The 16361-nt window shown below is 36.0% G+C and overlaps 1 protein-coding gene across 1 annotated transcript in view; it reads left to right on the forward strand.

The window, feature by feature from the left end:
* The window catches only part of CNGB3 (cyclic nucleotide gated channel subunit beta 3), a 148067-nt gene that overhangs the window by 106461 nt on the left and 25245 nt on the right, over positions 1 to 16361 (forward strand). The window contains exons 14-15 of the mRNA XM_025922889.2: positions 3117 to 3200; positions 14740 to 14858. Of these exons, the coding sequence (XP_025778674.1) occupies positions 3117 to 3200; positions 14740 to 14858 (203 nt within the window). The remainder of the gene's footprint in view (positions 1 to 3116; positions 3201 to 14739; positions 14859 to 16361) is intronic.

Consider the following 16361-nt stretch of genomic DNA (forward strand, 5'->3'; position numbering starts at 1 on the left):
TTTCTTTGAGGAAATCGAAACTATAAGCTAAAAGTTATTCTTGTAAGCACTTGCACATTTCGACTGAGGAAAACAATAATTGTTTGCTTATCTATTTTAGAGCTTATCTCCTAGTTTGGTCTAACACTTTCATGGATTGGGTTTCCTTTATTAGTGCTTTCTGCCTGTGAGCTAACCTGAAGGATAGAAAGAAAAGATGAAACGTATTCCTCCTCAAAGGACATTCTGTTCCTACAAACGATCTCAGGATGTGTGTTTTACTTTATTTTCATTAAAATTAATAAAAGTCAAGCTGACATCTCATCCATTCTTCTCCCCAATTCCATTCTCCTCCCCTTCCCAGAGGTGGCCATTAGGATGATTTCAAGGGTATCCATCTAATCCTCATTTTTATAATTTTACTTTATATAAACATCAAGGTCTATTTTGTGTAACTTTCTCAGAGCTGGAGTCATATTGAATATATTCTACACCTTACTTTTGTGTGCAGCTCACATTTTTTGTCGAGTTCAATCATATCTGTATATACAGAGATCTGAATTATTTATTTTAACCACTGTATGGTAATCCAACTTACAAATCTTCAACATTTTTATCTGTCCACAGATTGGCATTATATTGTTTCCAATTTTTCCAGTACTGAAAAAAATACTGCACACACATCTCTGTGCATTTATAGAACAAGAATTATGGTTATAGGAAAACATTTAAAATCATTAATAACTCCTATGAATATTATTTAGTACAGCTGGGAATTTTCATCAAAGTTCATTCCAGTAGGAATTTCTCAAGGAATGAAAACTTAATTTTGGCCTAAAATTATAATTAGGATTGTAAAACTTAATGCCAAAATATTCAAATTGCACATATGAAAATAAATGTAAGTGGGTTTGTTTAGATCTTCTATTTCTGATTATTTACAGTGTTATTCTTATCCATGAATATGAATAATTGAGAGTTAGCTCCATTGCAATGATACTCCAAACATGTTTAAGCTTAAGAACTTTGAAATATATTTCTAATGAATTTTCTCTAAAACATCAAGAACATGAACTTTCTTTAGTGGGAGAGATCCTAAGATGAATCCAAAGTTTGTATGTGTTTTTAAGAGTTCTGAGTGATCAGAACACCAGTTTACAAAATGAAATTACTCTGAACCAATGACAGCTTTAAAAGAAATCAGGTATATGAGCCATATATTTAGATAATTTTTACTAAAAACAAAATAAGCACAATATTTAGAAAGAAATTCATGTTTGTCATTTGCTTTAGTAAATATGATAACCTATGAGACATGGTAGGAATAAAACAAATATAAATAAAAATCATATATGTTGCACAAAAAAATACATAACATGGTAAGAAAAGGCAAATTTTCCTTTACATATAAAAACCTTTCTGTGTTTTTGCAAATACAAATTATACTCCTCTTCAACTGACTCAAATTGTGCTATCCATATGAGCAACTTCTTGATGCTTCCCTACCCTCTTATCCCCACTCCCGGGAAGTTGTAATTGCCCCTCCTTTTAAAAGTTTTATAGATATTTAACTGGAATGTCTTATAACATGATTCACTTCGATCATCAATAACAGCTTTTCTGTTTACTTAAAACATCATCCCAACTAGCTTACTCTCTTTCATCTTTCATAGCTCCAAGGGCATGTAAAAAAGCTTGCTCATAGCAGCTTTCCATCAATTTTTGTTGGGCTGTATTAAGGTATTCTTGTCGGCCTTGGCCTTTTTTTCTATCCTGGATAACCAAAAGCTATACTTTCTCACATAAGTTTTTAAAATTCTAACTTCACATTCATTTGAATGCTCCTCACCAATGGCTACGTGAAGATACTTCAATCATAAATTATTAATTTTCCTTATCATTCAGCAAACCCGATGTCTAAATTTCAGATGGATCTAGGTCAAGTGTTTGCTAAAAGACTCGTGTCATTATGGAAAACTCGTGATTGCTAAAAGAATGATCATCCAATCCACAAATTGGGAGTACGCCCTTTGTGTCTCCTCCTCATTCCTCTGCTACTGACTATGACTAGTTTTCTGCAAAATAATAGTTTCCCTAAGGGATGGGCAGGACCAATCACAAAAGGAAAGCAGCTATGAGAGAAAAATAAGTAACAATATTTGGCGAAAGCAAAAGATTCAAAATCACTATGTAAAAACATTTTTGAAGCATCTGTCAATTCTTCTTTGCCGTATCATAATAGATAAATTATAATTCTTTTTTTAATGTTTATTTATTTTGAGAAAAAGCACAAGTGGCAGAGAGGGAGAGAGAATCCTAAGCAGGCTCCACATTGTTAATGCACAGCCTGGTTGTGGGGCTCAGTCTCACAAACTGTGCAATCATGACCTGAGCTGATATCAAGAGTCAGATGCTTAAACCGATTGAGCCACCCAAGTGTCCCAATAAATTATAATTCTTTGGGCACACCACAAATCTAGACACATATCCTAACAAATCAAATTCGTCTCTTACACTGTTAAAGTGGATATGAACATCATTCACTCAACAGGTACTGCTTTTGTATCTATTATATACAGATACTGTGCCTTTAAGAAGATAAATAAGTTGGTAAAGACAGACATAGAAGCCTTGACGGTTAAATAATAATACTTAACAAAAGTATTAAAGATGTTATAAAAAATAAAAATATTCAGATTTTGATTTTTATCTGTCAATCTTAATATTAACCAATTATTATCGCTTATATTATCTTAATCATTAATATCCATCATTAGTTAATCATTATGTTAAGTTTTACATGACTAAAATTTTATCATTGTGAATTAGTATCCATTTAACAGGTTAGGAAACTGAGGACATTAGAGATTCCATAGCAATAGGTAGTGGAGACAGGATTAGAACCCAAATCTATCTGACCAGGGATCCAAAGTCTTGCATTCAAACTATTGGGTTGGTTTTTTTTTCTAAATTTTAGGTCAAAACAAATCCATATTCATTGGCAATTAATGTTTTAGTGTTAACACAGACGATCTTTATTACTATTTATTTTCATATCCTTTTAAAGTTATTTGGAATGTTGTCTTTGTAGCTGTGTCTGTAAAAATTATTTTTCTTTTTGTTATTTTTTTCTTTAGGGTTGTGATACACAAATGATATATGACATGTTGCTAAGATTGAAATCCACTGTTTATTTACCTGGTGACTTTGTCTGCAAAAAGGTGAGTGCATGCTGTCTTTCAAATGCACAAATAGTAAATAAGTGCATTTAAGGGGTTCAGACATAGGTCAAAAACTTAGTTTAAACAGAATTTCCAGGCTGAATTCCATAGTATAGGAATAATTATGATACACAGTTTTATAAAAGAAGAATGTTCTCTCAGAGTTCAAAATGGAACAAGACAATATGGATTTCATTACTTATAGGGTATAAGTGTGGGTAGTGTGAAAAGTTGCTTTGTATAAATGTAAATCAATAGCCACACCCCGTTAATGCCAAATATTTAAAGTGGAGAAAAAAGCTATAGAAGTGAAAGGTGATTCTGCCTTTTTTATGTCTTCAGCAAGATATCAGTTACCTCCATTTCGCTCACCCAATTAATGGATAATTAATGCCACATTCTTTTCAATTTTACTATGATTTTTATGATTGCAAAAGTAATACGTGCTATTATTTTTAAAATGGAAAACACATAAAAACATAAAGACAAAAATTCCACCACCCAGAAATAACCACTATTCATATATTCCAACCTATCTTTTTATACTGATTGATGTAGATAAATATTCTGTTATAAAATTGACATCATACAGGGGCGCCTGGGTGGCTCAGTTGGTTAAGCGTCCGACTTCAGCTCAGGTCTTGATCTCACGGTCAGGTCCATGGGTTCGAGCCCCACGTCGGGCTCTGTGCTGTCAGTTCAGAGCCTGGAGCTTGCTTCAGATTTTGCGTCTCCCTCTCTCTCTGCCCCTCCCCCACTCATGCTGTCTCTATCAAAAAATGAATAATTGTTAAAAAAAATTTTTTTAAAGATCTTCTTTAATTGACATCATGCTGCATTTATGTTTTGTCATGTAATTGTATATCATATGAACATTTTTTTTTTTAATTTTTTTTTTTCAACGTTTATTTATTTTTGGGACAGAGAGAGACAGAGCATGAACGGGGGAGGGGCAGAGAGAGAGGGAGACACAGAATCGGAAACAGGCTCCAGGCTCTGAGCCATCAGCCCAGAGCCCGACGCGGGGCTCGAACTCACGGAGCGCGAGATCGTGACCTGGCTGAAGTCGGACGCTTAACCGACTGCGCCACCCAGGCGCCCCATATCATATGAACATTTTATTTACTATTCAGTAATCTTCTACAACCTCATTTTTAAAGCTACATAATATTATACTCTATGAATATATTCTAATCAACTTTCAAATGTTTGCTATTATAAATAACTCTACAGTGAACATTTTTGCACGTCCCTTATTTCTAACTTAAGGGAGAAGAGAAGGAATGCTGGCTTTGGATTTTATATCTTGAGAGACTAAATCAGTGGTGAAATCGATAATAAATATAAAAAGTAGAGAAGGATGAGCAGTTTAAAGAAATGAGAAATGATCCAAAACCCTGGACAGTTCACAAGCAAGTGAGAGTGAGAAGCATTTATGTCATTCTAAAATAATTTATTAAGTGCTATAGTAGACATAAGCACAAAGTGTTATAGGACACAGAGTAGGGACACTGGTCCCACTAAGATACTGACAACATTTCCTGGAGAAGATGGTATTTAAGCCAATTCCTAAAAAAATGAATTTACATAAACCAAGAGAAAGAAGAAATAAGCATTCCAGATAAAGGAAAGAATTATCATGAGCTAAGGCAGAAAGAAAAAAACCTCTCTACCGAGGAAGTGCAGAGAACTACAATAAGTCAAAAGTTAGAACACATTAGTATCATTTATTCAAAAAACTCAAAAACTGTTTTTTAGCACTATGAGCCAGGCACCATGCTGATTACTGGGTATAATCAACAGCAAGAAAGATGGTTCTTGTTCTCCAGGGGCTTAGAGTCTAGTGCAGGGCTTTTCAATTCAGTATACATCAGAATTTACTGAAATTAGAAGTCTGGGCTCTATACCAAACAATTCAGTGTATCAGAATGGAACCCACATATCAGTATTTTTTTAAAAGCTCCCAGATGATTCTAAAATGCAGCCAAAGTTGAGAATCACTGGCCTGATGGAAGATATAAACAATGAACAAGTGAAATAAAATTAAATGTATAACGGTGAAATGTGCTCACTTCAGTGGAGAAGTTAAGATGGCAGAGCAGTAGGAGGACCTTATGCCTGCCTCATCCCTCAAACACAGCTACTTAATTATCAAATCATTCTGAACACCGAGGAAATTGATCTGAGGACTGAGAACAAACTGCACAACTAGAGAGAGAAAAGAGGCCACATCGTGGAAGGTAGGAGGTGCAGTGATGTGATTTGGAAGAGAAAACAATTGCAGATGTGCAGAGGGAAAACAGCCCTGATCACAGAGAGAGGAGAGAGAGAGAGAGAGAGAGAGAGAGAGAGAGAGAGAGAGAGAGGAAGAGAAAGCAGCACACAGGGGTTGCACAGAAAAAAAAAACTTCCCCAAAACCACTGACTAGGCTGATTATCACAAGTTTTTATAAGCAGTAGACCTGAAAGTCTAAAGTTTTAGAAATCTGCACCATTGCTAGGGTCAAGCCTGGCAGGTGTAGTGGTGCTCCTGTGGACAAGGAGAGAAGAGTCCTGGGAGTGGACAGCGTGCTCTGAGGATCCCCTAGGTCACACTGGAATAGACAGTTCCCCTCCCTGGAATGCATTTGGGACAGGCGGTACTGCCTGTCAGGGGACAAAAGAGCTGGTGGGTGCCATTGAGTTACTCCATTCATTAGCATACAAGCAGAGACTCCTCTGTTGACAGCTAACCCGGATGCCAGTTTTATACTTTACCATAAAATCCAAACCCCTGCACAGTCATGCGACTGCTTTTCTGGGACAAACTGCACCAGCCAAAGCATGGTGAGACCATCCCCCAAGGGATCAGTGCAGGCCCATGCTGCACTGGGTCCCTAAAATGGTGTTTTGAAACTCAGCCACGCACCTGAGATAAAACACAGGAGCATTGCACTACCAGGCAGGCAGAAGGCACAGACACAGACAGGATGAAGACAGGGATCAGACAGAAGCCTCAGACTCAAGAAGGGAGATTGTTCACTCTTCTGTGAGGGTTGTCTGAGGAGCAATGGGCACAAACTCTGCTCTCTGGGGAAAAGAGTGGGCTGATGCCATTTTTCACACCTCCTATCATCACAGAGCACACAACAGAGGCTTGAGCCTCTTACACCAAGCTCTGTCCCCCTGTGCTCTGCAACTCCTTTATTTTTAAGTTTATTTACTTATTTTTATAGAGAGACAGAGAGAGCAAGCAAGGGAGGGACAAAGAGAGGAAAAGAGAGAATCTCAGCAGTCTCTCCACTGTCAATGAGAAGCTGGACTCAGGGCTTGAACTCATCAACCATGAAATCATGACCTGAGCCAAATGCAGGTGGCTTTTTTAATCAGTCAAGGAAGGAACAACAGCAAAGAAAACACAACCTCCATCCCCCATTATCCTCCTCCATGCATGCACTAGCTCTATTGATCATACAGTGCTGCACAGCTTCAGCTCTAGTGGAAATAGGACCAGAAAAAGGCTTTTCTAATACACAAAACATGGAGATGTAGACAAAATGCCAAGATGGAGGAATTCATCCTGAAGGAAGGAACAAAAAGAGTCAAAGCCAGGGAGCTAATCAAAATAGACATAATAAGTAATATGCCTGAACAAGAATTTAAACAACAATCATAAGGATACTAGCTGGGCTTGAGAAAAGGATAGAATAAATCAGAGAGACCCTTACTGCAGAGATAAAAGACCTAAAAACTAATCAGGTCAAAAGGAAAAATGTTATAACCAAGATGCAAAACTGACTGGAGGTAATGACAAGGATGGAATAAGTAGAGGAATGAATAAGTGATTTCTATAAAATTATGGAAAATAATGTACCTGAAAAGAAGAGGGAAAGAAAAATATTAGATCACAAATGTAGTCTTAGAGAACTCAGCAACTTCATTAAGCATAGTAACATTCTCACCATAGTAGTCCCAGAAAAAGAAGAGAGGGAAGGGGGGCAGAAAGGTTTATTTGAGCAAATTATAGCTGAAAAATTCCCTAATATGGGGAAAGAAATAGACATTCAAATCCAGGAGGCCCAGAGAACTCCCATAAAAATCAACAAAAGCTGACCAACACCAAGATATATCATAGTAAAATTTGCAAAATACAGAGATAAGGAAAGAATCCTGAGAGCAATAAGGGAATAGAAATTCCAAACCTACGAGGGAAGACAGATCAGGTCCACACTAGATCTCTTCACAGAAACCTGGCAGGCCAGAAGAGAGCAACATGATATATTCAACATGCTGAATGGGAAAAATATGCAGCCAAGAATACTTTATCCAGCAAGGCTGTCATTCAGAATAGAAGGAGAGATAAAGAGTTTCCTAGACAAAAACTAAAGGAGTTCATGACCACTAAACCAGCCCTGCAAGAAATATTAAAGGGGACTCTTTGAATGGGAAAGAACAAAAGCTACAAAGACTAGAAAGGAACAGAGAAAATCTCCAGAAATAATGACTTTACAGGTTACATTCATATTTATCAATAATTATATGGAGTGAATTAGACATCAAGACAAAGATTGTAACAAGAGATGAAGAATGGCACTATACCATAATAAAGGGGACAATCCAACAAGAAGACATAACAATTGTAAATATTTATGCCCCCTACTGGAAAGAACCAAAATCAATCAATCAATAAATAACAAACATAAGGAAACTTACTGAAAATAATACAATAATAGTGGGGGACTTTAACACCCGCCCTTTCAGCAACGGACAGATCATCTAAGCAGAAAATCAACAAGGAACAATGGATTTGAATGACACACTGGACCAGATGGATTTAGCAGATATATTCAGAATACTAAAATAGCAGAATACACATTCTTGTTGTGTGCACATGGAACATTCTCCAGAATAGATCACATACTGGATCACAAATCAGGCTTCAGCAAGTACAAAAATATCAGGATCATACCATGCATATTTTCAGACCACAACACTGAAACTAGAAGGCAATCACAAGAAAAATTTGGAAAGACCACAAATACATGGAGGTTAAAGAACATCCTACTAAAGAATGAATGGGTTAACTGGGAAACTAAAGAAGAAATAAAAAATACATGGAAGCAACTGAAAATGAAACCATGACAATCTAAAACCTTCAGGATGGAGCAAAGGCACAGCTAAGAGAGAAGTATATTGCAATATAGGCCTACCTCAAAAGCAAGAAATGTCTCAAATACACAACCTAACCTTACATCTAAAGGAGACAGAAAAGGAACACCAAATAAAGCCTAACGCCAGCAGAAGGGAAATAATAAAGGTTAGAGCAGAAATAAATGATATAGAAACAAACCGGCAAACAAAAAAACAGTGGAACAGATCAATGAAATTAAGAGCTAGTTCTTTGAAAGAATTATTAAAATTGATAAACCCCTAGCCAGACTTATCAAAAAGAAAAAAGACCAAAATAAATAAAATCACAAATGAAAAAGGAGAGATCACAACCCACACCACAGAAATACAAACAGTTACAAGAGATTATCATGAAAAATCATATGCCAATAATTTGGGTAATCTGGAATAAATTGATAAATTCCTAGAAACATACAAATTACCAAAACTGAAACAGGGAGAAATAGAAAATGTGAACAGACCAACAACCAGCAAAGAAATTGTACTCAAAAATCTCCCAACAAACAAAAATCCAAAGCCAGATGGCTTCCCAAGGGAATTCTACCAAACATTTAAAGATTTAATACCTATTATTCTCAAACTTCTCAAATTTAATACCTATTCTTCTCAAGAAAATGGAAATGAATGAAAACTCCCAAACTCATTCTACAAAGCCAACATTACCTTCATTCCAAAACCAAAGTCCCCACTAAAAAGGAGAATTTCCTTTCTCCTTTTGCATCCATGATGATAAATCAATAAATTTTATTGATCCATGATGATGCAAAAATTGTCAACAATATACTAGCAAATTGAATCCAACAGTACATTAGAGGAATTAACTATTCACCACAACCAAGTGGGATTTGCTCCTGGGCTGCAGGTGTGGTTGAACGTTGCAAATAGATCAATGTGATATACTACACTAATAATAATTTTTTTTAAAAAAGGATAAGAACCATATGATTCTCTCAATAGATACAGAAAAAGCATTTGACAAAATACAGCATCCATTCTTGATAGAAACCCTCCACCAAATAGGGTTACAGGGAACATACCTCAAGATCATAAAGGTTATATATGAAAGACCTATAGCTAATATCATCCTCAATGGAAAAACTGAGAGCTTTTCCTCTACTGTCAGGAACAAGACAAGGATGTCCACTCTTACCACTGTTGTTAAACATAGTACTGGAAGTCCTAGCTTCAGCAATCAGATAACAAATGGAAATAAGATGCGTCCACATCAGCAAGGAAGAAATCACACTTTCACTATTCACAAATGATATGATACTCCATGTGGAAAACCCAAAAAGACTCCACCAAAAAATTTCTAGAACCAATACACGAATTCAGAAAAGTCGCAGGATACAAAACCAATATACAGAAATCTGTTGCTTTTCTATACACCAATAATGAAGAAGCAGAAAGAGAAATCAAGCCATCAACCCCATTTACAACTACACAAAAACCATAAGTTACCTAGGAATAAACCTCACCAAAGAGGTAAAAGATATGTACTCTGAAAATTAGAGAACACTTATAAAAGAAATTGAAGATGACACAAAGAAATGGAAAAACATTCCATGCTCATGGGTCAGAAGAACAAATGTTAAAATATCGATACTACCCAAAGCAATCTACATATTTAATGCAATCCCTGTACAAATACCACCAGCATTTCTCACAGAGCTAGAACAAACAATCCTAAAATTTGTATGGAACCACAAAACAGCCAAAGCAATTTTGAAAAACAAAGCTGAAGGCATCACAAGTTCAGACTTCAAGCTATGTTACAAAACTGTAGTCATCAAGACAGTATGGTACTGGCACAAAAACAGACACATAAATCCATGGAACAGAATAGAAAACCCAGAAATGTACCCTCAACTACATGGTCAACTAGTATTTGACAAAACAGGAAAGAATATCCAATGAAAAAAAGACAGTCTCTTCAACAAATAGTGTTGGGAAAATTGGACAGCAATATACAGAAGACTGAAACTAGACCAATTTCTTACACCATACACAAAAATAAACTCAAAATGGATAAAAGACCTAAATGTGAGGCAGGAAACCATCAAAATCCTAAAGGACAACACAGGTAGCAACCTCTTTGTCATCAGCTATAGCAAATTCTTACTAGACACATATATGGAGGCAAGAAAAGAAAGCCTAAATGAACCATTGGGATTTCATCAAGATAAATAACAGCACAGTGAAGAAAACAATCCACAAAACTAAAAGGCAGCCTATAGAATGGGAGAAGATGTTTGCAAATGACATATCTGATAAAGGGTTAGTTCTAAAATCTATAAAGAACTTATCAAACTCAACACCCAAAAAATAAATAATCCTGTTAAGAAATGGGCAAAAGACATGAATAGACATTTTTCCAAAGAAGACATACAGATGGCCAACAGACACAAAAACAGATGTTCAACATCATTCATCATCAGGGAAATACAAATCAAAACTACAATGAGATACCACCTCACACCTGTCAGAATGGCTAAATTTAACAACTCAGGAAACAAAAGATGTTGGCAAGGATGTAGAGAAAGGGAGCCCTCTTCCACTGTTGGTGGGAAAGCCAACTGGTACAGCCACTGGGGAAAAACAGTATGGAGGTTCCTCAAAAAGTTTGAAATAGAACTACCCTAAAATCCAACAATTACACTATCAGGTATTTACCCAAAGGATAAAAAATACTGATTCAAAAAAGGCACATGCACCCCTGTGTTTATAGTAGCATTATCAACAATAGCCAGTGAGCCCACATGTCCATCGACTAATGAATGGATAAAGATGTGGTGTATGTGTGTGTGTGTGTGTGTGTGTGTGTGTTTGTGTGTGTATCTATGTGTGTGTGTGTGCAATCCCACACAAATTAGTCCAAGTTAAAAGTAGGCACCCTGGTGATATGAAATCATTTTTATTGAAATGGGAAATACAAACCACAGCTCAGTTTAAGGACCCCTTTAGGGCAGTGGTACATTTGGAATGACATGGCCTTAATGCACCAAAATGGCCTTTCAATTTGTTCCAATAGCACCAGGGACTGGAAATTGAGATAACTCATAGAAACTTTAGTACCCATGCCCCTAAGCAGTGCAAATTTGCTTAACAAAGTGTGAAATGCAGAGTAGATACAGCTTTCTCATTTCTAATTCCTTCCTCACATACATTCATCACTCAATAATAAAAACAGATCAGTGAACACAAATGAGGGAAAGAAAGGAATAAATAGGGGAAATGGCAGAAACGAGAAGACAGAAATGAGACTACCTGCCACATTTCTTTGTTTTTGTTTTTAAGAGAGGAGGATTTAATCATAGTAGATATTGACAGAGATGAAAAGTTGTTGAATTCAGCTTTGTTTTTGCTTATCATTTTCACACATCATTGTAGGAAACAGGAAGGAAAAAAACTCATTCTATTGTCAGTTGCCTTAACAATTGAAGAAATGTCAGGGTTTGGGACTAAGTTTGTTGACCTGCCTAATCCTCAAGATGACTCCTAAACATATTGAGTGGGTAGCTTGAACTGTTTCAAAGATTATTTGGGAATTTTCCCAGAATTAATTGTAAGAATTAATTTGAGTGTCAGAATGTCTCTAATAGCCTTGGATATATTCTTCTACACAGGAACTCTGAAAATTTGAAGTGCTCTCTCACTAAGGGTTACCTTACTCTACATGAAGCTCTTGCATTTCTACACTTCCAAATTAGCACATAAACCAACCACAAAAGCTTGGTTTGATCTTATTTTGCACATGCTGTCAGACCTTGTTCTCTGAGGAAAGTCTACTTCATTTGAATGCTAATTAAACTTGCACGAAAAGCTTAAATTAGTCTAGAAATATGCAAGAAATCGTGGAAGTTTTGGTTCGTTGATTATGCCAGATCTCCTTGGAAAATTATTGAAATGATCATTAAAAAATAATTAAAAGTGCTGAGCTATATTTAAGTGCCCATTATGTACTTCTACCTCCAGTCAGTTGTAATAACTGCCTTTGAAAAATCATTCCAGTTCCTTGAGAATTACTTCATGCAAAGAATAAGGAATATGACCCCATCATAATCATTACTTCCTATTTTGTGGAATAGTAATATGCAGACACTTTTCCTTTTTAAAAAATAATTCATAGCTATTTTATTGGTTTGTAAGAGATTGGTGTTGATACTGGATTTATCAATGATCTAACTGTATATATTCTACAGTCAGGTGACATAGGTGCTGCTAGTTCTAATGCTATTATTGGCCAGCCTTGTAAATTTGCTCAAGACACTTAACTTTTCAAGCCTCTACTATCAATTTGTAAATATCTTTAACCTCACTGAGATTTTTGCAAGAATTGAATGAGTTACTATCGATGAAAATGCTTTGGAATTACAAAGTAGTATGTTCTGATATAACAAATATAGGTATTAAAATAAGGAGCAATGTAAATATCAGATATTATGGTTTTTAAAAGTACTATGCAAATGCAACATGTTGTTATTAGCATTGATATTATGGAAATAACTGTAATAAGATCCATCTGTATTGTAATTTCTTCTTTTATCTATGTTTGAGAATAAATACATGCTTAATATTCCACACAATGCAAAATTTAAAAATATTTCTTGCATTGCTCAGTTAGGAGATCCATGTTCTAGGCTTCCTTTTGCTTCTAATTACTGTCATGGAACTTTGGCTAGTCAAGTGGGCCAATCTGTGCCTTTATTTTTCTTTCTGTACAGTGGAAGTAATAGTGCTTACTCTACCTTCCTCATAAAAATAATGGGGAGATAAAATGAGAATTTCAATGTCACAGATATTAACTGAAAGAATCTGAAAACTTTAAATTCTACTTAATGATTATAATACAAAAACTCTTGGTATTAAAAGACTTCAAAACTCCCTAGAAAATGGTTAAACTATATTTCCCTCATTCATAAATGAGTGCTTATATCATAAGCCCTATGCTCAGCACTGGAACAAAGTAAACATTGTCTCAGCCATCACAGAGCATGAACTATAATCAACACTGTTTAATCCTGAGTTAATTTTAATGTATCCTAATCTTTTGAAAATATGGCAACAAGAATATTTAATGAATTCAAATAACCCAGTCCCTTCCTGAACCAAGTAAGTAAATTTGTTGTTTTCATGCTATTATTTTATAGCTCAGCATGATCAAGACCCAATTCACTAAGACTTATAGGTGCTATTATCCAAATAGTTTGCCTGGTAATAGGCAAACTGGCTTATTTAGAATAGAACAGCTTTTCTTGACCCAATTGCAATTTAGATCTCATGTAAAACATATTTATTCTTTTTGCATTTGGGAGTGAGAAGAGATGTTCCAAGGATCCCATAACCACCCATTAGTTTGGTGATTTGCATGATTCAACATAAAGTTATATTCATGGCTTAAGATTTATTACAGCAAAGAATACAGTGCAGGAACAGGAAGGGAAATTTATACATAGGCAAAGACCAGAAAAATCAGGTGCAGGTTTCCTAAGTCCTACTTCTGAAATGGTCATAACAGTACTTTCTCCTCAGTTGTGGACCTAGAGAGACAAGAACAAAATGTCTCCACTGGAACACCCATCAGAGTTTGGTGTCAGAAGTTCTTAAATGGGGCTGGTCACGTAGCTACATGACTAGCCATGGTTCAGACTCCAAACTAGATACCAAATATACATCATAAATCTTTGTGCTTACCTTAAACAGTGCTGAAATCCTGGTACATCCTGCCACACTGCCCCAGAAATAGAGAATAAAATTATTAACCAGTAACTATGTGAACATTGCAGGAGTTTAGTTCTCAGTGCTTTGAACAAGGGTCATTGCCCTGGCTCCAACAGTCCTCAGAGATAAGCAAGACTGAGTAAAACAACCTGTTGCATTAACACTTTCCTTTCAATATGAAACAAGAATAATACCTTAAAGGTCTCCTGTGCTCCAATTACTAAACTCAGACATCAGTGCTATAGGCAGAAGAATAGAGTTGACGTTTGCATGGCTGTAGCCCATGCTCTTTTGATAGACCAAGCACCTTCTTCAAAGCATAGCAGTGGTCACCAAAGTCAGGATGATTATGCTTACAACCCGCTATTTCCTCTACCCATACCCATTCCTAAAACAATGTGCTGAGTGATACCTGCCCAGTGGTGGCATACAGTGCTCACATGTTGGGAACCAGAACTTTCCTAATAATTTCCTTTCATGTCTGTCGAACCAATGTCTATAACTACCTCAGGTCTTAAGACAATTACTTTTACATTGATATTTCTTGCTTTATTTATAATTATTCCTCTAGAAGAGTTTGTTTCTTAATTTGGGGCATACTTGTCAAGAATAAAATTACTATCATTTCCTGTTTATATTTGGCATGCAGGGAGAAATTGGCAAGGAAATGTATATCATCAAGCAAGGAGAAGTCCAAGTTCTTGGAGGCTCTGATGGTGCTCAAGTTCTGGTTACTCTGAAAGCTGGAGCAGTGTTTGGAGAAATCAGGTATTTTAAAGACAGATCATAAATATCGAAGTCTACCATCTGTCATAAAAGAAAAATCTTAGGTCATAAAATAACTAAGGTTCCTTCTCAAATTCGGCAAAAGTTTGGTTGTTCTGAGAGCATTGGTAAAATAAGGATTTTCACATTTCTATTTATCCCTTCTTCCCCTAAAGACCTAGCTCATTCAGCTCTTTAGTCCCAGGACCTAGGTCAGTGAGTGCCTGACCTAGAATAGATGCTCAGTATGTGTTGAATGAATATGTGAATAAATGAATTATGGAAGAAGAGGTTGGTAGAGTTAGTTGTCAAATTGTTGGAAAACTTAAATGTCAGGCTAAGATAGCAGTTTTGAGTAGGCCAAGGAAGTGAACAACAACCAGATTTTACCGATCTTTTAGGCAATGATAAGTAATTTGTATTTTATTCTGAATATAAATGGATACCAGTGGAGGATTTTAGGCAAAAGAATCATACAGTTTGAAATCTGATTTTAAATGACCATTCCAACAGCTATGTGGAGGAGTGACAGTAGAGAAGCAAGAATAAAATAGAGGAAACCAATTGAAAGTCAGTTATAGTGGTTCAAGTGAAAGATGATGGAGTCTTAAACTAGGATTCTGGCTCTTAAGGTGAAGAGAAGAGTGCACTGTCAGGCAGGTAATGATATATCAATTTCAGGCGTGAGAAAATGGCAGTTGCAAGGTGTAAATTATCTTGTCCAGGATAACATAGCTAAGAAGTGAAAGGGACAATATTCAAAACTGAGCTTTATGGCTTAGGGTCCAGTGATCGTCCCACCACACTACATAAGAAAGATGTTCATCCAAACTCTGATTTCATACCTACTAAGAAGTTACATATTCAGGGTTCCAGAGATGTGGATAATTTCAGATGACTTCATGTTATGTGGGGTTACCTTGGAATGTTGAAGTATGTTATTTCTCTGTTGATAATGTGGCTTCTCTTTTTTTATTTTTTCTCCTTGCTTAAAACAGAGTGAACACTTCTGTGAGGGTCCTGTTTTAGGGCAGTGATGAACATACTTCTCAGAATATCCAGGATTTGAGTTCTTTGCATGTTTCCTATTTCTTCCTTACTGTGAATCCTTTGAAAAGTGATTTAATATTTTAGTGACTTAATAACCACTGTAATCTTCAGGGTCATAAAACATGCAGCAGTCTAATCTGAAACACTGCAGAAATTAATTAGCTGACCCCTCCCAAAGGTTGAGTACTCCCTAAAGAATAAAATCTTATAAATAAAAGTATGTTAATTGCTGATATTATCATCACAGGAGGAAATACTCTAGGAATAGAATCCAGGTGCTGCTGAGCTACAATTGAAAAGAATCTTAGATTCTTGACGGGAGCTTCTCAAATACAGCTCCTATTACCCATTTGGTTTCTAAGGCCAACTTGAAACCAGCAGAACAGACAAGCTCTAAACTTGTTCAATAGTCTGGTTGATTCAAGCAAAAGGGAGCTTTTTTGCCTTGATTCTCCT

The sequence above is a fragment of the Puma concolor genome, chromosome F2, assembly GCF_028749965.1.
Source record: "Puma concolor isolate L17-30 chromosome F2, mPumCon1.1.hap2, whole genome shotgun sequence".
Taxonomy (NCBI): Eukaryota; Metazoa; Chordata; class Mammalia; order Carnivora; family Felidae; genus Puma; species Puma concolor.